We start from the raw sequence: 24,056 nt of genomic DNA on the forward strand, positions 1-24,056 counted from the left end.
TAACAGAGGTCCTGGGTAAAGTAGTAGTCCAGTTCAGTGTAGATGAACTGCATATTTCCTGACTATCGTGGTTGGTAGGCTCAGTAGCAGATACTTACTTCTTCTCTTGATGGAGACAAGAAAATATAAACAGGATCTAATTTACTAACCAGTCTTAACTAACTCTGTTGGGAATTGACACAGTCACTAAGTATAAATGATAAACAGCAAATACTTTAAACAGGACCCAGTGGGAATTCAGTTTGAGAGTAGACAAGTAAACAGGAGCATAGAAATTCTGGGTGTGCCTTTAATTAAATATGAATTAGTAAAGTAAAACAGAACAAGGAGTTATTAGAAATGTTTAAAAATATGCATGCTTGTCTATAAAATTTTATTTAATTTTTTTGAGACAGGGTCTTAGCCATGTCACCCTGTTTGGCTTTAAAGGCTATGTAGATTAGACTGGCCTTGAAATCACGGAGAGCCATCTGATCAAATTAAAGGCATGAAGCCACTCTTGGCTTTAAAATTATAATCTTAATACTTATATTTTTCCATATGGTCATAAGGGGAAATGAGAAGTATACTCAAGAAATACACTAAGAAAGACTGTGAAGAATTGAAGACTTAACTATTTAAATATTTTACTTTTAGAGTTCTTCTAAATAGTTTTTAACCCAGGGCCTCATGCCTGCTAGGGAATTGAGCTACCACAGGACTGTATTTGCAGTCCTAAGTAGTTCTAAAGAGGCATTTTCCTAGGGCTTGATATGAGTGGACTTCACTTCTAGGCTCACTTCTGTGGGTTAAGTGTTGATATTTTGGGTTGATATCTTGTTGGACTAGAGGGTTCATTGCCAAGTCAAACATGATTTTTATGAATCCACCCAGGTAGCTCATGCAAGTAATCCCAGCATTTGGGAAGCTGAAGGGTTAGGACTGCTTTGAATTTAAGTTAGATTACATAGTGAATTCCAGGCCAGCCTGGACTACAGAGCAGACCCTGTATCAAAAATAAATAAGCATTAAAAACAGGGTTGTAGGCCGGGCATTGGTGGTGCACGCCTTTAATCCCAGTACTCAGGAGGCAGAGGCAGGCAGATCTCTGTGAGTTCAAGACCAACCTGGTATACAAGAGCTAGTTCCAGGATAGCCTCCAAAGCCACAGAGAAACCCTGTCTTGAAAAACCAAAAAAAAAAAAAAAAAAAAAAAACAGGGTTGTAGGGTTGTAGAAACACCTGAAGCAAGAAAATGCTTGCCATATAAGAGTGAAGACCAGGATACTCGGAACCCATTAAAAAATAAACAAGCATGGTGGCACACTCTTAGAATCCCACCCAGCTTGCTAGCCATGTGAGATTTAGGAGTAAGAGTCTGAGCTGGAAGAGTTCTTGGAGCAAAGCTGGGTGTGGTAATAACACACCTTAATTAAACCCATACTTTGTGAGGCAGAGGCAGATGGTTCTCTATGAATTCAAGGCCAGCTTGGTCTGGTCTACATAGTTCCAAGCCAACCAAAGCTACATAATAAGGCCCCAGATCAAAACACAAACGTGAAAGTGGGGGAGTGGGAGGGAGGGAAGAAATTGAAGCCAGGAATGAATAAGACTAGCTTTTTCAGAGGGCCAGCAAAATAGCTCAGCCAATAGAGGCACATGTGTATGGGCCTGACAACCTAATTTGATCCTAGATCCCACAAGGTGGTGAAAGGAACCTATTCCCAAGAACTGTCCCCAAACTACTTGGGTGATGATTTGCACTTGTGTAAGTGCACAAGCGCACACACAACAAATAAGTAAAATTTAAAGGGGGGGAGAGATTATCTGGTTTCAGAACTCTAATTTCAATATTTAGGGAGATTTAATCACAGAAAGGGAAGGACAGTGAAAAGGTCACCCCTGGAGTGTCTTACCTGCAGTGTAGACTAAATAAAATTTCCAAGGAGTTCTTGGAAAAGAGGGGACAGGATACAGTGGTGCCCTCTGCTGCAGCTAAGGAGCTTTAGTCTGATGAATTTGAGGCCTGATTGGGGCAACTTAATGAGACCCTATTTCAAACGGAGGAGAAATGGACAGTGCTCTTGGTTGCTCTCCAGTCTTCTGCCCCTTACAGTATACTCAGTAAACATGTTTATTTCTACTAAAAAATGAGGGAGGGGTGGACATATCTCAGCTATAGAGTGATGGTTGAACATACTAAAAGCCCTGGGTTCGCTGTCCAACACTGGGAGGTTTCGGGCGAGAGAATGAAAATAACCAGCTGCTTTACATAATTTGGCTCACTTATATGGTAGCAGTGTTCATGAATACTGTAGGACTGCATAATGTTTATGTTCAAATTAATAGAGAACAATAGAATGCCTGTTACTTTCTCATCTTAGCAATTTGACGAATGAAGCATTTGTACTATACTACTCAGACATTAGTTAGTAAAATAGTTACCATGCCTCTAACTCTTGTCTTGCCAGTTATCAAAGAAATTAGCAAAGATAGAAAATATTACAAACAAGTTTCCCATTTACCTAACAAATTGTACAGAAAAAGTCACCATTTTCTTTTTAACTTAGTTATCTCGTTTTTGATAGATTGCAAAGGTGGACTGCAAGGAAGTACTAGACATCATATGTAATCTGGAATCTGAGGGTCAGGATAACACAGCATTTGTTCTTTGTACGACTTACCTTACCCAGCAGCTCCAAACGGCCAGTGTATATTGTTCTTGGTAAGTACACTTAGTTTGTATATACTTTGTCAGTACATAGCATAGCATTTAGGGTTTGTGTCAGATATGTCTTAGCATGTAAATAAAATCTTGATTACTAATGAAGTCATTTAAATAAAAGTACCATTGGTTTAATTGTAGCCAAGGAAAGGTAAGATATGCTTCTTGCTTGTCATGTATATGGTTGTCTCATGACTCCCATAGATGTCTTCAAGGAAGAAGACAACATTATGTCAACATGGGACAGATAAGTTTTAGCTTATTTTCCCTTAACATTTATTTATATCTTCTGGTGGTAACTCACCCTTACTTGGAAACTCATTAATGAAAAGATCAGAATACCTAGGAGTCTAAAATTCACGTTAGAAAAGGAAATCTCTTTGAGTGCCAATCTGATTTGCAACCTTGGTACCATGTTGCTGACATTGTATTATTTTTATTTAATCTGTTTATATCTTGTTTGCCTATGGTTGCTTAGTTATTAAAAAAATAGAAACAAATATACCCATAAACCCTTAATTCTAATTGTATTAGATCATTTAGATGAGAGGGATAAACTTAATGGGCAAGAAACTGCTAAATTGTGTGCTGATTCATGATAAGAATATGGTATACAGCTTTTCTGTGGAGAAATGCCAGTTTATAAAATACGGCAGTGCTGTCACATGGAGTGAAAATTCTAAGTAAATTTTAGCCTCAAGTACATAAATAATGGAGTAGAAATGTTTACATTTTTGAACTTTAATTATCCACATAATTGCTCCAGTTCTCACGAACACACCAGGTTATTGATTTATTGACTGACTGACTGACAGACAGACAGACAGACAGACAGACAGACAGACAGACAGTAAGGAATGCAGGAATGCTGCACCAGAGCAGCTAAGAGAGGTACCTGGAAGGAAGTAGTGTGACTGAATTGGATGGGTACAACACTGATTAGGGAAGTTCTAAGCGTTTTTGAGCCCAAGAATGGCTTAACTTGTTTTGTTTCTTAAGAAAACCAAGGTAAAGGCTTCTGAGTACTTGGGCCTTGATTGATCTCCCTCTGGAGCTGCTTTATCTGTTTGTATAGTTTTCTTGGGGGCGGGGGCGGGTGGCATTGTGACCAGTGTATGCTTGGGCATGGCCACTGACCATGCCATGCCTGTGGATATTAGAAGATAATCTTGGGTATGGGTTTTTACTTTCTACTTTATTCTTTTGTTTACCATTTATATAGAAGTATTTGTATGCTATAAACTATCTCACCCCATCATTATAATACGAGACAGTAAAATGAGTAATTAAGAGCTATTAGGATTGCTTTGTCTCAAAGTAATGTTATAAAGCACTGGCCCAACAGTTTTACTTCCTGATCTAGTGCTTTTCTTCTGGGGGAAAACAGGGTCTCATATAGCGGAAGCTGACCTTGAACTCTTGGTTCTTCTGCTTCCACTTCCCAAGTGTTAAATCTAGGGCTTCACCCATGGGAGGCAAGCACTCCACTAGCTGAACTGTATCTCCAGCCATTGAACAGTCTAAGATGCAAATTGTAGTCTTCTGTCATTAAGTCCATAATAAGAGTAGGTTCTAAAAATTATTGTAGGCTTCTTGCCAGGGAACAGAATAATAGACTATATAAAAAAAACAAATTGTTAAATACCAGTGAGATATTTTACCATTAAATCAAGTAACATTGATTTTTTTTTTCCCCAACGAGGAGTCTGGAGATTAGAAGTTTTAGCTTCAGTAAATAGATACATTAATTAGACTTAAGAGCAAACCTGTATTTCTTGGTATCATTAAATTTATTTCATTTTCTCACCGGGTGGTGGTGGTGCACACCTTTAATCCTAGTACAGCACTCGGGAAGCAGAGGCAGATGGATCTCTGTGAGTTCGAGACCAGCCTGGTCTACAAAACTACACAGAGAAACCCTGTCTTGAAAAACAGACACACAAATTTTTTTATTTCATTTTTAATAATAAAAAAGAAATCTGCTGGTTGCATCTAGACTTTTTTGTTTTGGTTTGGTTTGGTTTTTTGTTTTTGTTTTTGAGACGGTCTCTTCATAGCCCTGGCTGTTCTGGAATTCACTGTGTACATCAGGTTGGTTTCAGATCATAAGAGATCCTCCCACTCTATCTCCCAAGTGCTGGAATTAAAGGTATTTGCCATATCTGCTATGTTTGCTATGTCTAGACTTTGACTTCAAAAGTTGATAAAGTCATATATAGAATATTTATTATAGATTCTGTGTGTGTATGGGGGCGGTAATGGAGAGGTGTTTTCTGTATGTGTAAAAACTGGCTATGTCGAGCCTGTGGAGATTAGAAGACAATCTTGGGAGTAGATTTTCACCTTCCTCTTTGTCTAAGATGGAGTCTCTTTGTTGTTTGTTGCTGTGGGTGCCAGGCTAGCTGGCCTGGAAACTGATAGGAATTCTCTCTTCCTGGCATCTTGGAACAGAAGCAACAGGACTACAGACTTATACTCTAGTAGACAAATCTATTAGGTTTGTTTTACATGAGTTTGCAGAATTCCAACCCAGATCCTCATGTTTGTATGACCCAAGATTCTAAATAAGCCCATACATTCAAAAATAAGCCCATACATTTATTGTGGGTTTTTTTTTCCCCCCTTGTTTGTTTTCCCCCTTTGGTTATTTGGAATAGAATCTTATTCTATAGCCCGGGCTAGCCCCAGATATAAGACACTTCTCTTGCCTCTGCCTCCCAAGTGCTAGGGTTACAGATTTGGGGCGTTACATCCACACCCAGCTTCAGACTTTGCTTTCCATTTGTGTGTGTATTTATGTTTGTGTGTGCATGTGCTTGGAGGGCTTCCTCTCAGTAAACCCACTTTCTGTCTCAGAGCACCTGCTGTCTCCTGCTTCCTGATACTGGGGTGCTAGGTGGTCACCACCACACCCGGCCTTTTCATGGGTGCTGGGGATCCAGATTCAGGTCTTCATTCTTGTACAGCAAACACTTCAAATGCTGAGCCATCCCCAGCTTCCTCCCACAATTTTTTGATTCAACTTTTTTTTTACAGTGCCCCCCCCACCCCTTCTTCACTCAGCCACTACTCAAATGAACCTCTAGCTGGCTCTAGGATTAATGGTGTTCCTTGGAAGCAGGAAGGGATTAATGAGGATTTCCTTCTTGCCTATGCAAAAAAAAGTAAAGAAAATGTTAGTTATTTAACACTTCATTAAAAAGCTTTTAAGCAAGTCAAAGAGCAATGGAATCTAATCACAAACAAACAAAAAAAACCCTTTTCTCCTTTTTGTGGGGTGAGGCTAGATATTGGAGTAAGAATCACATAGAGCAATAAATTTAACTAAGAAAAACTTAATCTCAGAACTTCTGCTCAAGAAAGATTATTTGTTCTGCTGGGAGCTTTTGTGGAAGATGGAGGAACCTATGGTTCTTATTTAGAAAACAAGTATTTAAAGGCTGTAGTCATGGCTCACATCTGTCATACTGGAATTTAGGGGTGGGGAAAGTATGCCGTGAGCCTGCCTACATAGTAAGAACCCTTTTCAAAACACAAAGTCTAAGTGACATTTTTGATAATGTTAAAATTAAATTAAATAATTTAATTTTAAATTTAAATAATTTAATTTAAAATTAAATTAAATAATTTGATAATGTTAAAATTAAAAAATACACAAGAGTTGAAATAACTGAAATAAAAAGCCACAAAGGAGCTGGGCCGTGGGGCTCACACCTTTAATCCTAGCATTCAGAAGGCAGAGGTGGATTCTGAGTTCAAGGCCAGCCAGGGCTACATAGAGAAACCCTGTCTCAAAGTCACATAACCTTTCCAGTACATACTCTAAATTTTTTTTCTAGAAAATGTCATTCTTGAATTTGTTACCAAGAAAGATAGTGTTTGAAATGTGAACTATAAAGCTCTATCACCCAGAATATTTTTTTGTTCTCAGGAAATTTTCTTCAGAGACATTTAAAAATCACCATCAAAGAACAAAAACAAAATGCAACATTCACCATGCCTTTCATTACTAGAAGCTGTATCACTTAGTTTATCCATTAATCCCAGCTGCATACAACTTGGGGTTCGGGGTGTGTGTCAAAGAATGAGAACAGGAGCATGCGCACTGTGGGTGTCCAGCAGTGCTAGTAGAGATACCTGGAAAGTGAAAGGGGCCATTTTGCACACTGCACAGGGGCGTGTGGTGACTGTCCTGCTTTAGAGATGAAGGCACAGTTGAACTTGACATTTACCACATTTTCTGTTGAGTATTTGATAGGCTAGTCTTTGCCTGTTCTAGCATTTGTGAAATTAAACTTTGCATGCTGAACATTTTGCTTCTGGTGGAATATTTACATTGCTCTTCTACCCCAGCTGGACTGTGACATACCAAAGTCATGTATGTTGTTTATTACACAGTTGTATCCCAGCACATGGAGAAAAACTAGCATATTTTATTATTAGCTTAATTTTATAGGAAAATATTTTATTGTTAGCTTAATTTAGCAGGAAAATAACCAAATTGTGTTTCCTACTGTACATAAACTAAAAGTTCTCCCTTTATTTTGTTTTGTTTGTTTTTTGTTTTGTTTTGGGGGGTGTTTTGTTTTGTTTTTTGGTGTTGGTGTGTGTGTGTGTGTGTGTGTGTGTGTGTGTGTGTGTGTGTGTGTGTGTGTGTGTGTGTGTGGTTTTGTTTTCTGAGACAGGGTTTCTCCATAGCTTTGGAGCCTGTCCTGGAACTCGCTTTTGTAGACCAGGCTGGCCTCAAACTCACAGAGATCCATCCGGACTGCCTCTACTTCCCAAGTGCTGGGATTAAAGGCTTGCACCACCACTGCCTGGCTAGTTTCCTTATCTTTTAAAGTTGGGTTTTTTGTTTTGGGGGGCAGGGTTTTCTCTGTGTAACAGCCCTAGCTGTCCTCAAACTCAAAGAGATCAGTCTACCTCTGCCTCCCTGAGTGCTGGGATTAAAACCACCAGTGGCTACAGTTTATTTTTATGTTATGTATATTGGAGTTTTGTCTGTATGTATGTCTGTGTGTGAATGTTGGATGCCCTAGAACTGGAATTACACATAGCTTTGAGTACCATGTGGGTGCTGGGAATTGAACCTGGGCCCTCTAAAAGAACAGCCAGTGCTCTTAACCACCGAGCCATGCCTCCAACCACATAAATTTCCCAATTTTTAAAATAAATTTTTGTATGATTTATTAGATTAATATTACTCATCACTTCACCACATAGGAGTCATCTGTTTATGAAGGGACTTGCTGTAGCCTAGGTTAGCTTTAAATTCACTTTGTCACCCAGGCCAGCACCAGACTTCAGATGGCCTTCCTTCTTCTTCAGCCTGAGTGCTCAGATTATAGTTGTCTAATATTTCATTGTTTTCAGAACTAGGAATAAAACTGAGGGCCTCTCATACAGTAGGCAAGTGTGTTTACTAACTAAGCTATATCACCAGCTGGATTAAAAAATATATATTTATTTACCATTATGTGTATGGGCGTTTTACCTGCAAGTGTGTGTGTGTACTAGTGAATTGGGTGCCCATAGAGGCCTGAAGAATGTGTCAGATCCTCTAAAACTAGAGTTACAGGCAGTTGTCAGCCACTGTATGGGTTCTGGGAATCACACCCAACTCCTGCAGGAACAGCAAGTGTTCTAAACACCGAGCCATTTCTCCTGACCCCTTTTTTGTGGTTTAGTGTGTGAATCTGTGTTTCTGTGTTTGTGCGCGTGAGTTTGTGTGCTTGTATGCGTGCGTTCCTGCATAAGGTCCCCTGAAGCTAGAGTTTACTAGCTATTGTTAGCTTCTAGACATGGATACTAGAAACAGAATTCTGTTCCTCTACAAAAGTAAGACTGCTCTTAATTAATCAAACCATCTCTCCTGCCCCTAAATTTAAGGGTTTTTTTGTGTAAGGTTTTTGTGTTTTGTTTTTGAGACTGGCTCTTGCTGTGAATCTCAGCTAATCTCATAGTCACTGTGTAGCCCAGGCTCTTGAACTAGTAACAGTACTCCTAACAGCCTCTGGAGTAGCAAGACTACCATTGCCTGGCTTGAGATAGTAAATTTTAGATAGTTTACATTGTGTATCCTTTACTCTTCATAATATGTAACTTTTTTTTTTTTTGGTTTTTTTTTTTTTGGTTTTTTTGAGACAGGGTTTCTCTGTGTAGCTTTGGAGCCTATCCTGGCACTCGCTCTGGAGACCAGGCTGGCCTCAAACTCACAGAGATTCACCTGCCTCTGCCTCCCAAGTGCTGGGATTAAAGGCGTGCGCCACCGACGCCAGGCTATAACTAGCTTTTGATCAGTAGATTTCACACACACAGACTTTGAGGTGTTTTGCCCATACCAAGCAAGTGTTATACCACTTAACTAGCTCCCCAGTCTTCAGTCCTTTTTAAAAATCAGTTGTTTATGGAGACAGTATCTGACTGCATAGTCCTAACTGGCCTGGAACTCACTGGGTAGACCATGCTGGCTTCGAGCTCACAGAGATCCACCTACCTCTGCTTCCTGAGTGCGAGGATTGAAGATATACACCACCCTTCTGCCTTTAGACATTCCTTTTCACTTAAGATTCATTTTTATTTTATATGCCTGAGTGTATCACCTGCATGCAAGTATGTGAAACACATACTTGTGCCCTCAGATGCCAGAAGAGAGTGCAGGATTCTCTGGAATTAGAGTTTTAAGCCTCCAAATGCATGCTGGGAACTGAACCTGCATTCCCTTCTGCTCTTGCTTATTCTAGCACTAGGGAAGTAGAGGCAGCCTGACCTCTGAGTTCAGGACCAGCCCTGGTCTACATAATGAAACATGGTCTCACACTAATAATTTATTTCCTTCAAGCTTTTCATTGCCTCCATAATGAATATTTGTAGAATTTCTGTGTTTTAACTATTTCCCAGAGTGCCATTTTATTTAAGCATTCAGTAACGTAGGCCTAATAGCACCATCACATTTTAGGCCAGAAATCAAGTGTCTGTTAGGATGTTGACAGGCTGTATAGATTTCCTTAGTACTTGCCCAGTTAATTAGAACGGACTTTAATTCACTCAGTATAACTAATGACCAATGTGAAAGTTAAGCCTGTAGAAAAAGAGGGAATCTAAGTAAAGGAGGGAAAGTTAATGTCATAATAAAGGAAATAGTTATTTTTTTGTCTTTGAACAGACAAGAAAGGAATCAGAACTTTCAGGAGAGATGTTTCATGGTGTTTCCTGTTTAGGGAGAAGTAGATGAGGATTAGACAGCTTTTCATTTGATTTTATTGTCTCTATTGACAGCTTAATTTCATTGACTCAAAAAAAAAACTGTGGTCAAGAGTGGGTCAGCAAACACCAGTTTATATTTAATACAACTGTTTTCTTTCACAGGGAACTGACTCTCTTTTGGAGTAAACTGCAAAGAAGAATAGACCCGTCTTTGGAGACATTTTTGGAGCGCTGTCGGCAGTTTGGTGTCATAGCTAAAACACAGCAGCATTTGTTTTGCCTGATTAGAGTCATACAGACTGAAGTGAGTAGTTTCTGCTTTCCCTGCTGTTTGTGGCAGCTTCTTGGGGAATTCTAAAATTGTAGAGTTGACCCTGCCTCACTCATTTGCAAACTGACCTCTAAGGAGCCACAGGTTTGGTTTGATTTTTCTTTTTCTTTTTTCTTGAGACGGGGTGTCAAATAGTGTTGGATGCCGTTAAATGGCTGGTCCTCTGCCTCCTTCTCAAGTGTTGGTTTCTGTATGTATACTACCATGCCTCCCTTCTTGGTTCTTAGACCAGCCTTGAAAGGACGCCCTGCCTGTCTCACTGTGATCATGAGTGCTAGGATACAGAAATGGGATCTTGGGAGCTGCCATGTGGTGGTGTAAATTAAACCCAGATCCTCTGGAAAAGTGAGCAGTGTGTGCTCTTAACCACTAAGTCATCTCCACCAGCTTCTGACCTGAACCTCTTAACCTAGATTTATGTCTCTTAAAAAAACCAAAAATATTTCATTTCTGTGTGTGCAAGTGCACACGAGAGAGTAGAGAAATTGGTTCTCTCCTACAGAGTGGGTCCTAGGAAATCAACCTCAGGTTACCACTTTTGACACTCTTGCCTACTGAGCCATCTTACTACTACGGTCTGTAAGGCCAACTGATTTGAGACTTTATTACCTGCAAACCCTTTTGTTAACACATGAGTACTAACATATTTACACATTCAGTCACCCTTGAGAGGGAGAGATTGTGTGAAGTTGAATGCCAACCAACAGGTATTGTTTTCTTGGGCATTTGTTTGTTTTTATGGATATAAAAAATATTTTACAATTATGGGTATTTTACACCATATGTGCACCACATGTATATCTGGTGCCTTCAAAGGCCAAAACTGGGGGTTAGATCCCCTGGAATTGACATTTACTGATGGTTATGAGCCACTATGATACTAGGAATCAAACTGGAAGACAGTACTCTTAACTATTGAGACATCTTTTCAGCCCTATTTAGTTGTTTTGTTTTGTTTGTTTTTGACAACATATTGCTCTGTAGCCCAAGCTATCCTCAAACTCAAAGCAGTTCTTGCTTTTTTAACTTTCCTAATACAAAAATTATATGCATGAGCCACCAATGACAGCTACTAGGGGTTATTTTTTAATTCTGCAGTTTTAGAAACGGAATATTGGGGAAGCTGCTGGATACTAGAGAAAGTAGTTTGTTTGGGTTTTTTGTTTGTTTTGTTTTTGACAGGTTGAAGGATTTGCAGTGTACCTGTAGCACCAGCACTCTTGGGTGTGGCTGTCGGCTGTCCTTTTCTAGTCTTCACATGGTGTTCACCTCAAGGACAGAAGAGATAGGGGGTGCGGGGACCAAGTGTAGGCTCTATTGAGATTCTTAAGTCCATTGACAGGAGCTACATGGAAATCTTTCTGTTTTTTCATATAGAAATATAATCTAGGTAGACAGGCCAGGTTGCTTTATAGACTCCACATATAGAAAGCATACCTTCCATACCAATTCCGAGTGTTAAGCTATATGGCCTAATCCTGATAGGATATTTCCATTTTATAGAGCAGGAAAGAAGAGGTAGGTACAAAGGCAGACTACACCATGACACACCTTCCTAACCAGGGCGTCAGCACATGCATGTGGCCACATCCAGCTGCAAGAGAGGCTAGGATAGATTTCATTGTTATAGGTGACTTTGTAACTACTTAAAAATCAAGTGGCTCGTGTCTGTCTATAATCCCAGTACTTGTGAAGCAAAATAGAACCACAAGTTCAAGTCCAAAGTGAGCTACTATAGCAAAGTCTGCTCAACTAACCAAGGCCTGGGATTAAAGCTTTGCGGGGGACTGGCCTAGGATTTGCATGGTTTTGTAGTCACAGGCTTGTGTTAATGACATGGCCCATGGCTGTCTTCTGACTCCCACATGATCACCATGGCAAGCATGTTCACTTCCCCAGCCCAAAACAAGACAAAACAGTGAGAACAGATTGTAAAGGTGTGAAACTAAGACCCTAGACTCTAGATACAACACTTGAAGTTTAAAAACCCTTCTCTGCTCACTAGCCAGTGACATTGAACATCTGAATCTTCTTTTTATTCTGAAATGAGAATTATATAAACAGGAAATTTTATCTAGAATAAATAACTAGGCTGTTACAACTCTGCAAATTCATACAATTATTTATATTCATAATATTTTTTAAATAATTTATTCTTTTTTATGCACATTGACATTTTGTTTGCATGTATGTCTGTGAGGGTGTCAGATGTTGGAGTTATAGAAAGTTGTTAGCTGCCATGTGGGTACTGGGAATTGAACCAAGGTCCTCTGGAAGGACAGTTAGTGCTTTTAACTGAGCCATCTTTCCAGCCCATATTCACGTTTTTTTTGGTTTTTTTTGTTTTGTTTTGTTTTGTTTTTTAAAGATTTTACAATTTTTATGTGTATGACTCTTTTGCCTTCCTGTCTGTCTGTGTACTACCTTCATGCCTGGTGCCCATGGAGTCACATGGGGTTATCAGATTACCTAGAACTGGATTTACAGACAGTTAAGAGATTCTGTGTGTGCTGGGAACCAAACCCAGGTCCTCTGGAAGAACAGTCAGTGCTCTGAAGTACTGAGTAATTTCTGCAGCCCATGTTCCCAGTGTTAGAATGATGACCAACATAGAAGCCAGCAGATTGTTTACCAAACTCTTGAATGTTTATCATACATTGTGGCCGTCAGTTTATGTTCTCATTGTTTCATGCATATAATAGCCATGAGGAAAATGAATATTGCCCAGTACTCTTACCATTTTACCAATAAAGAAACTTGAGGTCTGGAGGAGTTGAACTTGTGTCAAAGTCTGACACTAATCTTTGTTGTTAGCCACTGCATATCTAACCCCTCTGCCACAGGGTCCCCTTGCTTATGCAGTGTCACCTTCCATTTCAGCCTCTCTTGATAAAGACAAGTATACAATAATCTTTGTTTTTTGTGAGTTTTAACTACCTTCTGGGGAGTTATTTATCTCTTACTCTAGGAACACTGAGATTTGATTGCACCTTTGACTGAAATGTGCAAGACAATTGTTGAAAGAGAAATTGGATAAGGATTTAGTGTTGGGGCCCTGAAAAACCCAGTGCTTCCATACAGAGAGCTTTCTAATCACTTGTGCACCATGTTTCCTCCTCCCCCATTTGCTGAACTCCTGTTTTTGCTTGATTGCTTGTGTCTCCCCTTCTCAGTCTTCTCAGTGCTAGGATTATAGGTGCCTACTAGGTTTAAATACCTAGGTTTAAACTACCCACTTTACCCCTGAATACCACCATTCTTTTTTTGTTGTTGTTTTTTGGTTTTTGGTTTTGTCTTTTTTTTTTTTTTTTTATCTTTCATTGAGCTCATTTACCCCATAATCCTGTAAACTCCTGCATTTGTTTATGCATTTGGTTCATGGGAAATTTCGTTGAAGGGTAAGAACTGCTTACCCTTACAGTACAGTCAGCAGTGCCTGGTGGGGTACCACACACCAAGACCCTGGCTCCAAACAACTGAACAATATACCATACTGTGTAACTAACCGTAAATACACTTTGTTGCATAATTACAGCAGCTAAGTTAGTCCCTTTCATGTTGAGACAAAAATGATCTAAATGTGACTTGGAGCTGGATGTGGTGGTACATGCCTGTGATCCAACATTTGGTAAAGCGTAGTTCAAGGCCTATGTGAGACTACATTTGTTTACATGAAGGAGAGAACGAGATTTAAGATGAAGTTTAAGAACCCAAAATGAAAGGGGCAGTGGTGGTGCACACCTTTATTTAATACCAGTACTAATTAATACCAGTACTCAGGAGGCAGAATCAGGTGGATTTTGAGTTTAAGGACAGCCTGGTCTACAGAAAGAGTTCCAGAACAGTCTTGTATACACAGAGAAACTCTGTCTCAAAAAATTTAAAAAAAAAAGGGGGGGGGGCTATGTTTTTAGTGTTGGTTAAATAGTCTTTTTAAAAGTTTTTTTTAGGATGGACTCTTTTGCTTGGTAGCATTTTAACATGTCCCATTACTTGTGGAACAAAAAGTTCTTTTTTCTTGAAGTAAGTGTGTGTGTGTGTGTGTGTGTGTGTGTGTGTGTGTGTGTGTGTGTGTGTGTGTGTGTACATATATATATATATACACATACACACATATACATATGCATATATTCCATGTTAGAATGATGAATCCTGGCCTCTGCATTTATTCTTTCACTATAAACAGAAAAACATACTGAAGAATATAATGTGGTCATAATATTATACTATTATCTTTATAGATTGCCGCCCCCCATCCCCACGCCTTGGTAACCAGTGCCTTTATCTACTGGGCTATCTCACCTTAGCCCTAACTGATCACGAATAATCTTTCTGCCTCAACTTCCCAAATGCTGGGATTATAGACATGTGCCCTGAACTCTGAAAGTTTTTCAGAAGTTAAATATGTTAGCCACAAAAGTTAATGTAATTCTTTGTGTATGACAAGACTGACTTTTATTTCCTCTTTTGCTTGTAGGCACAAGACGCTGGTATTGGGGTATCAATTTTACTGTGTGTCAGAGCTCTTCAACTCAGATCAAGTGAAGATGAGGAAATGAAAGCTTCAGTCTGTAAAACAATTTCCTGTCTTTTACCAGAAGATTTGGAAGTTAGGCGAGCCTGTCAGCTTACAGAATTCTTAATTGAACCCAGTTTGGATGGATTCAATATGCTGGAAGAACTGTATTTGCAGCCAGATCAAAAATTTGATGAAGAAAATGCACCAGTTCCAAATTCCCTCCGATGTGAGCTCTTACTAGCTTTAAAAGCCCACTGGCCCTTCGATCCTGAATTTTGGGACTGGAAAACTTTGAAACGACATTGCCACCAACTCTTGGGACAAGAAGCCTCAGATTCTGATGATGACTTAAGTGGCTATGAAATGTCTATTAATGATACAGATGTCCTAGAGTCATTTCTCAGTGACTATGATGAAAGTAAAGAAGATAAACAATATAGAAGAAATCTGGCAGATCAGAATAAAGAGAAAAGAGATAAAAAACCCATTGGTTCTTCTGAGAGGTACCAGAGGTGGCTGCAGTACAAGTTCTTCTGTTTGCTGTGTAAGCGGGAATGCATAGAGGCCAGGATTCTTCATCATTCCAAGATGCACATGGAAGATGGAATATACACCTGTCCAGTTTGTATTAAAAAATTTAAGAGAAAAGAACTATTTGTTCCTCATGTAATGGAACACGTTAAAATGCCACCAAGCAGAAGAGACCGTTCCAGAAAGAAATTACTGTTGAAAGGCTCGCAAAGGGGTATTTATCCCAAGAGTCCCACTGGAAGTCTGGAACAAAATCAGTCATTGAGCGAACAAGCCAAAGGAGAATCTCATGAATATGTCACATTTAGTAAGTTAGAAGACCGCCGCCTACAAGACAGAGACTTGTACCCGTGTCCCGGTACAGACTGTTCCCGTGTGTTCAAACAGTTCAAATACTTAAGTGTGCATCTTAAAGCTGAACACCAAAACAATGATGAAAATGCCAAGCACTACTTGGATATGAAAAATAGAAGAGAGAAGTGTACTTACTGCCGGAGGCATTTCATGTCTGCTTTTCACCTGCGAGAGCATGAGCAGGTGCATTGTGGTCCTCAACCTTATATGTGTGTTTCTATAGATTGCTATGCAAGGTTTGGATCAGTGAATGAACTCCTTAACCACAAACAAAAGCATGATGACCTTCGTTATAAATGTGAATTGAATGGCTGTAATATTGTGTTCAGTGACCTGGGCCAACTTTACCACCATGAAGCACAACACTTTAGGGATGCATCCTACACATGCAATGTCGTTGGCTGTAAAAAGTTTTATTATTCCAAAATTGAATACCAGAACCACCTCTCAATGCATAATGTTGAGAGTCCAGATGGAGAATTAAAGAAATCAGTGAAACTTGAGGAACCTGCTGCAGGTGGGAAGCAAGATTGTGTGGACCAGACTCATCTACTTGACCAAACTGACAAGTCCCATTCTCCTGAAGATCATCTTTTCTGTGCAGGATCAGCTACTGCTCACATAGATACCCCAGAAAACCTGAAGGACAACAGTGACAGCAATTCTAGTGATCAGTTAAGTCACAGCTCTTCCACTTCAATAAATGAGGAATTAATTGACACACTAGATCACTCTGAAACCATGCAGGACCTATTACTATCTCATGAGAAAGTCTTTGTACCCTCCAGTTTAAAAGAGAAGTGCTCCAACGTGGCCATTTGTTTTGATGGAACTAAATTTACCTGTGGTTTTGACGGCTGTGGATCCACCTACAAAAATGCAAGAGGGATGCAGAAACATCTGCGGAAGGTGCATCCATACCACTGCAAGTCAAGAAAGGTCAAGACAAAAGACCTCTTTACCTGCTTGGGTGACAAACATAATCAGGCTGACAAATTTGATGCAGAACCTAAACCCAGCTCTGATACAAACAGCGACTCGCCAGATGAAGGTCTAGATCACAGTATCCATGCTAAATGCAAGCGAGACCATCGAAGTTATTCCCCTGAACCTTCCATTTGTGCTTCTAAAAGGCCATGTACAGAGGATACAATGTTGGAACTTCTGTTACGTTTGAAACATTTAAGCTTGAAGAACTCTTTCTCAGGGTCGCTGCAGGGGTGCCCATCTAGTGGTGCTAAGTCTCTTCAGTCAGTCCCATCTTCCATGTCAGACCTTAACCTTCAGAATCAGGATGAAAATATGCCAAGTCAGTACCTTGCACAGTTGGCAGCTAAGCCTTTCTTCTGTGAGCTTCAAGGATGCAAATACGAATTTGTGACCAGAGAGGCTTTACTAATGCATTACCTTAAAAAGCATAATTATTCTAAAGAGAAGGTCCTTCAGTTAACCATGTTTCAACACCGGTATTCCCCATTCCGGTGTCACATCTGCCAAAGGTCATTTACAAGAAAAACACACCTTAGGATTCATTATAAAAACAAACATCAAATTGGCAGTGACAGGGCAACTCACAGACTGTTAGAAAGTGAGAAATGTGATCATGAAGGGCCATGCTCAGTAGACAGATTGAAAGGTGACTGCTCTGCAGAGCTTGGTCCCAACAGTAACTCAGAGATGACTCAATGTCATTCTAAAAAAGATGAATGCAGCTCAGAAACAGACTTGGAGTCCTCTTGTGAGGAAACAGAAAGTAAGGTATCTGGCATTTCATCACCGATAGGCAGCCACAGAGAAGAGGGAGAGGGGAGAGAAGGGAGAGGAAGCAGGCGGACTGTTGCTAAAGGAAATCTGTGCTATATTTTGAATAAGTACCACAAACCATTCCATTGTATCCACAAAACTTGCAACTCTTCATTTACCAATCTAAAAGGCCTGATCCGCCACTACAGAACTGTGCATCAGTACAACAAAGAGCAGTTATGCTTAGAGAAGGACAAAGCAAGAACCAAAAGGGAACTTGTAAAATGTAAAAAGTTATTTGCTTGCAAATACAAGGACTGTAACAAGCGCTTCCTGTGCTCCAAGGCCCTGGCTAAGCACTGCAGTGACTCTCATAACCTAGACCACATTGAAGAGTCTAAAGTGCTTTCTGAGACTGAGTCTGCGGCGAGGTTTTCTTGTAACCAGCCTCAGTGCCCTGCTGTTTTTTATTCATTCAGTAAATTGAAACAACACCTGTTAGAACAGCATAATATTGAAGGAGAAATCCATTCGGATTATGAAATCCATTGTACTCTCAATGGCTGTGGCCAGATTTTCAGCCATCGAAGTAATTACTTCCAGCATGTCTACTACCGACATAAGGACAGTTATGACAACCTGTTCAGCAACCAAAAAGTAGCAAATGAGCGACTCTTAAGGAGTGAAAAGGTGTGTCAGACAGCTGAGGCACAGGAGCAGACGCAGACAGAGGGACAGACGCAGGGACAGGAGCAGGAGCAGCAAACTGCCAAAAGGCCATTTAATACTAAAGCTAAAAAATGTGGCTTACTCAAAGATAAGAAAGCTCCGATTAGCTTTAAGACAAGAGCAGAAGCTATCCATATGTGCGTTGAGCATTCTGAACACACGCAATACCCATGCATGGTTCAGGGATGCATGTCTGTGGTGAAGCTGGAGAGCAGCATCGTGAGGCATTACAAACGTACCCATCAGATGAATAGTGCCTATTTAGAGCAGCAGCTAGAGAACCTTGTGGTTTGTGTTAAGTACGGTACCAAAATTAAGGAGGAGCCTCCTTCTGAAGTAGAGCCCTGTGTAAAGAAAGAGGAAAACACCAGCTGTGAGTCAGTACACACAGAGCACTCCCCAGGGGACAGCAGCGTGCCCCTCCAGAACGCTGATTCCACTTGCCCAGCTCAACAGGATGGCGATCAGAAAGGGTGTGTGGAAAGAAACTCAGTTCTTGATGCAGACACTCTGCTCTACAGGGGAACTTTGAAATGCAACCATACTTCAGAAACCACTTCTTTGGAACAGTGTGATACAGTTCAGTCTCCTCCCTGTAAAATAGAAAGCCCCATACCTAATCCCAGTGGGACAGAAAGTAGTACTTACTTCACAGACTTCCAGCTGCCTTTATCAAGGATCAAAGAAGAACCTGGGCAGCATAGTTCAGGGCAAGAAAACACTGTCAAAAGTGCAACCCAGGTCCCAAAAGACAATATGAGGAAGCATCCTCAGCCCAGATCATTTGATCTGAAGACTTACAAACCTATGGGATTTGAATCTTCCTTTCTGAAATTTATTCAGGAAAGTGAAGAGAAAGATGACGATTTTGATGACTGGGAGCCTTCAGAGCACTTACCATTGAATAACTCCTCTCAGCCTGCTAATGACTTGACAGGGAATGTTGTGGCAAATACCGTAGTGAATGACAGCGACCCTCAAGTTGACATACCTCATTCTTCCATTAACCCTCCAGTTGCAGAGAATCTGACTGCAGTCCCACCATTAGTAGTCGCTGAAGCAGCGGCAGTCCCTTCCTTGGAAAACTTGAGGGTCGTACTGGACAAAGCATTAACAGACTGTGGAGAGCTTGCCTTAAAGCAGCTTCATTATCTTCGCCCAGTGGTTGTCCTTGAAAGATCTAAGTTCTCCACACCAATTTTAGACTTGTTTCCAACTAAGAAGACAGACGAGCTTTGTGTAGGAAGTTCCTAAATCACTGTTTTGTTTTTGAAGCAGCTAGCTCCAGCACTGCAACGTGGGGACACTTGCCAACGTGAACAAAGGCTGAGCACCAGCCACACTTGCTTAGGGTAGAATAGGCTGTGTATTTACATGAATGTACAATATCTATGTCAGCAGTATTGGCAGCGTCCAGTAGCTCTCCAGTTGGTTTTTTGATTGGGATTTTTGTTTGTTTATTAAAAAAAAATGGAACTGTACTCTTGTTTGGTGCTAATTAATACATCAAAATATACTGGGGCTTCCTTTTTCCAATTAAGTGTGCATGATTGTATATGGAATATATATTAAGGTCCCAGGGTGGGAGGGCTAGGGAATCGGTAGGAAGTTCTTACTTGACTTGAATGTGCACCCAAGGGTGCTTTGTGTAATATATTGTACACTACAGCATCTTATATTTTTTGAGTTGAGTTTCAATAAATTACAATTTTTCACCCACTTGTTTACTCATAATGAGTTTTCATGCCATGTGCAAACTGCAGTTGCACTTGTATTTTCTGGAGTGTGTCTCATATTTTACTCCAGTGATTTTCAGCTAATTAAACCATTCAGATCATTATCCTTTTTTGGATGGCCTTTGTCTTAAAAATTTTGTAGAAAGACAATTCTGAGATTTGAGTTATTTGCCTTAATATTTAAGATAGCTCCCAGACCAGGAAGGACAGAAGTTGGCTGTGTAGACAGGAGTGGGTATAGCAGGCTCAACATGAAGGGCATAGCAGTTTAGAGCCAAGTTCCCAGCAAACTATGGATAATGTCATGTTGGCAGTAAGAGGGACAGGATTGCTGCAGAGACAAACTTAGGAAGCTGAGAACTGAGGGCTTGTACTTTACACATAGCTGCAAGCCTCAGAAGGATAGTGAGCAAAGCAGCTTACTCAGATTTATCGATAGATGTATTGTGGAGTGGGATCTGAGTATCTGAGAATTGGTAGGAGATAAATAATGGGAACATAGTAATTGAGAGCACTTGCTGATCTTGCAGGGGACCGGGTTCAATTTCCAGGATCTGGCACTATTTTCTGGCTTCTGTTGTCACCAGACATACATGTGGTACACATACATATATGCTGGTAGAACACGTAAAAATAAGTCTGTAAGCCCGACGTTGGTGGCTCACACCTTTAAGCCCAGCACTCGGGAGGCAAAGGCAGGTGGATCTATGAGTTGGAAGCCAGCCTGGTCTACAGAGCGAATTCCAGGACAGGCTTCAAGGCAATACAGAAAAACCCTGTCTCGAAAAGCCAAAAGAAAAAAAAGTCTTTAAATGGTTGATGCAAACTTGGTGATGGTCTGTGTTGACAATTATAGTATAGGGAATAGATGAAGTCAAGACACATAAAGAGGGGCCAGGGAGATGGCTCAGTGCGTAAAGGGACTTGCCAGGCCTGACAAACTGAATTTGATCCCTGTGACCTACCTGGTAGGACAGAAGCAACTCGAGCAAGTTGTCCTGACTGCAATGCATTCACCATGGCATATGCACATAGATTTTTTTTTATCCTTATTAAGGTATGAAACAAGATGGGACTTTTGGGACTCTCAGCAAGAGAAGCATTCGAGAAAAACATATGACCAACTCAGGTGGAAATGCAAAATGGAGTGGATATTTGGGAAGAAGCTGGGTTCAAGATAAGTCTGGTTTTTGTATGTTTTTGCAGTAACTGGGTCATCTAGGTCTGGCAACAAGGTGATAGAGGGTTTGGTTTGGCTTGTGGGGCGTTTTGCTTTAGTATCTGTTCTGCAACTTCAGACTTCATCTTCCTGTCTTGACCTCTTGAGTGCTAGAATTGCTTTCACCACACCAGCTTTTGGGTTTTTGAAACAGTATCTCCAGCCTGGCCTCCAAGTCAACTCACTGTCTAGAATAGCCATGAGCTGTGATCCCCTTGCTTCCACCTCCTGAGTGCTGATTACAGGTTTATTCTACACTGAGTCAGGCTCTGTGTAGCCCAGCTGGCCTCAAACAAAACCTCCTATCTCAGCCTTATTAAAACTAATAACAAGTGCATCCCATTTTGTTCGGCTCAGTATTAAATTCTTAACAATACTGTGGTATAAGGGACACATTAATCACGCCTCCTCAGGGCTGGCTACAGGTTACCTGGCCACGCCCCCTAGGGCGTGGTCAGGGTGACGTGAGGGAGGTTTAAGAGTGAGGGGATGCACATGGTAACCCCTTCTTCCCTTTTATCATCGGCTTGCTCTACTTACTCCGTTCCCTGCTGGCTGGCTGGGTTGCTCTGTAAGTAAGGCATCTCCCTAATAAATATACCCTAATATCTTTACCTGACTCCGTCACTCTGTCCTTGGACGTTTTCGGCCACTTTAATTAGCAATGAAATGACATACATCTATCCTCCTCTTCCTTGGTTACTTCTCAACATCTTCCCATTCTGAAACTGTTTTGGACAACTCATTCTGCTGCTATTCACTGTGACCATCTAAAGCACTCCCCACAAGCCCAAGTCCTTTATTGGCACAGATTTCAATGGATGACATTCTCAAATGAGCCTGTTGACACTGGTTTTTAGTTTTAGACTGGCTCTGTGTAGCCTTAGCTAGCCTCAACCTTGAATCCTACCTCAGCCTTCCCAAAGCTGTAATTATAAGCATACCCCATTATGCCCTGCTTTGTATTATGTTCTTTGCAAATACTGTAGAGTCACTTTCTGGTCCTTAGTTTGGAGAAAAAAAAAAAAAGTGTGCCAGTGGAACAATTTATAGGCTGAGATGCCTGCTGGTGCCTTGGGGTCTTCAACTGTAGGCTTCAGCTTCCTTAGGTGATCATCTTGGGAGGCCTGTGATCTGAGTATAAACAGTAGGTCTCAACCCTGGCACACCTGTAATCTGAGCTTTTATTTGTGTGCATTGTACAAAATAATGGGGTTTGTTTTAATGTATTGTTTTGAAACAAGACCTTGCTATGAAGCCCAGATTGGCCTTGGATGGTTAACATCCAGCCTTAGCCTCCCAAACACCAGGATTACAGTCATATGCTGCCATGCCTATCTAATGTTTGTTTCTGTTTTTTTGTTGTTGTTTTGTTTCTTTGTTTTTTGAAATGGTTTCATTTCCCCTGACTGGCCTCTAACTGGCTAACTCCCTAAGAATGACTGAATTCTTATCCTCTTCCACATCCAAAGTGTACTAGGATTACAGATGCCTAGTTTACAACTGCTGCCTTTTTCTTCCTTTTTGACAGGGTCTCACTGTAGCCCTGGCTGGCCAGGGACTTGCTGTATAGACCATGCTGTCCTGGAACTCAGAGTCATTTGCCTCTGCTTCCCAAGTGCTAAGATTAAAGGCATGTGCTACTACACTCAGCCAAGATAAAGCCTTTTAGAATATAGATTGTATATATGCCAAAAATGTTTAACAATCTTAATCTAGCTTATTTCACTTTACATGATAATCTCTAACTCAATCTGCCTTTCTAAAAATGGGTGACTTGAACCTACACAATTGTGTATACATGCCACTGTTCGTTACGTGTTGTCCATAGGTAGGTCTTTAGTTGATTCCATGGTTTGTTGTGAATAGTATTGCAGTAAGCAAGGGTGAGCAGAGATCCTTTGTGTGTGTTGACTTTGATCCACAGCCATGAGTACTAAACTGGAGCCTTTGGTAATTATGTTTCTTTTTGCTTGTTTATATATAATAATTTATTTTTTGAAAATTTAGTACAGGTATGCTATGTATTTTGTAACCACCCCTACTTCCCATATATATATATATATATATATATATATATATATATATATATGTATATATATATATGTGTGTATGTATATATATAATATGTATATTATATATATATATATATATTTGAGTCCAGTTAGTACTACCCTCATGCAGGTGAGTATGGGGCCATCCACTGAAGTATAGGCTACTAGTATCCATGTCCCCAAAGGATAAAGAACCTCCCCTGTAGCCATCAACTGCTAATAGCTCCTCAACCTTCATAGGTTCAGGATTTTGAAATGGATCTAACTGTGTGGCCCAACCTGTCCTCAAAACTTAAAATCCAAATCTGGAATTATGTAGTATACTGCCATGTTTGGCTGTTTCTTTTGAGACTAGTTCTAACTGGTCTGAAATTCCTAGACCTGGCTGGCCTGGAATCAGATCCTATGCCTCTCCCTCATGGTTGCTGGGATTGGATTAAAGATAAAAGCTATCAAGAAAAGTATTTGCCACTCTTTGCAGCTATTCTTAGTTTTGTTTGTTTGAATTTGAGAACTCAGACACTAACTTCCGTAGTAGCTGAACTAACTTACATCCCCACCAGCAGTATATAAGGGTTCCTCTTACCCAGCCTCTTCACCAGCACTTGTTATTTTTGGTTGTTGGGGTTTTTGGGGTTTTTTTTTTTTTCTTTTCTTTTCTTTTCTTTTTTTTTTTTTTTTTTTTTTGATAATTGCCTTTCTGACTGAAGTGAGATGGAATCTCCATTTAGGTTTTTGTTTGTTTTAAGATTATTTATTATGTATACAGTGTTCTGCCTGCAGGCCAGAAGAAGGCACCAAATCTAATTACAGATGATTGTGAACCACCATGTAGTTTCTGGGAATTGAGCTCAGCACCTCTGGAAGAACAGCCAGTGCTCTTAACTGCTGAGCCATCTCTCCAGCCCTGTACATACACATTTTTTTAAA

General features: G+C 40.3%; 1 protein-coding gene across 2 annotated transcripts in view; it reads left to right on the forward strand.

The window, feature by feature from the left end:
- The window catches only part of Rlf (RLF zinc finger), a 65,708-nt gene extending 45,872 nt beyond the window's left edge, over positions 1-19,836 (forward strand). The window contains exons 6-8 of one of the 2 annotated variants that reach the window (XM_027399160.2): positions 2,568-2,704; positions 10,073-10,214; positions 14,719-19,836. In XM_027399160.2, coding sequence (XP_027254961.1) covers positions 2,568-2,704; positions 10,073-10,214; positions 14,719-19,371 — 4,932 coding nt within the window. In that variant the 3' untranslated portion in view covers positions 19,372-19,836. The remainder of the gene's footprint in view (positions 1-2,567; positions 2,705-10,072; positions 10,215-14,718) is intronic. The other variant, XM_027399161.2, reaches the window with a different exon arrangement.
- Positions 19,837-24,056: the final 4,220 nt, after the last annotated feature.

The sequence above is a fragment of the Cricetulus griseus genome, chromosome 2 (assembly GCF_003668045.3).
Source record: "Cricetulus griseus strain 17A/GY chromosome 2, alternate assembly CriGri-PICRH-1.0, whole genome shotgun sequence".
Classification (NCBI taxonomy): domain Eukaryota; kingdom Metazoa; phylum Chordata; class Mammalia; order Rodentia; family Cricetidae; genus Cricetulus; species Cricetulus griseus.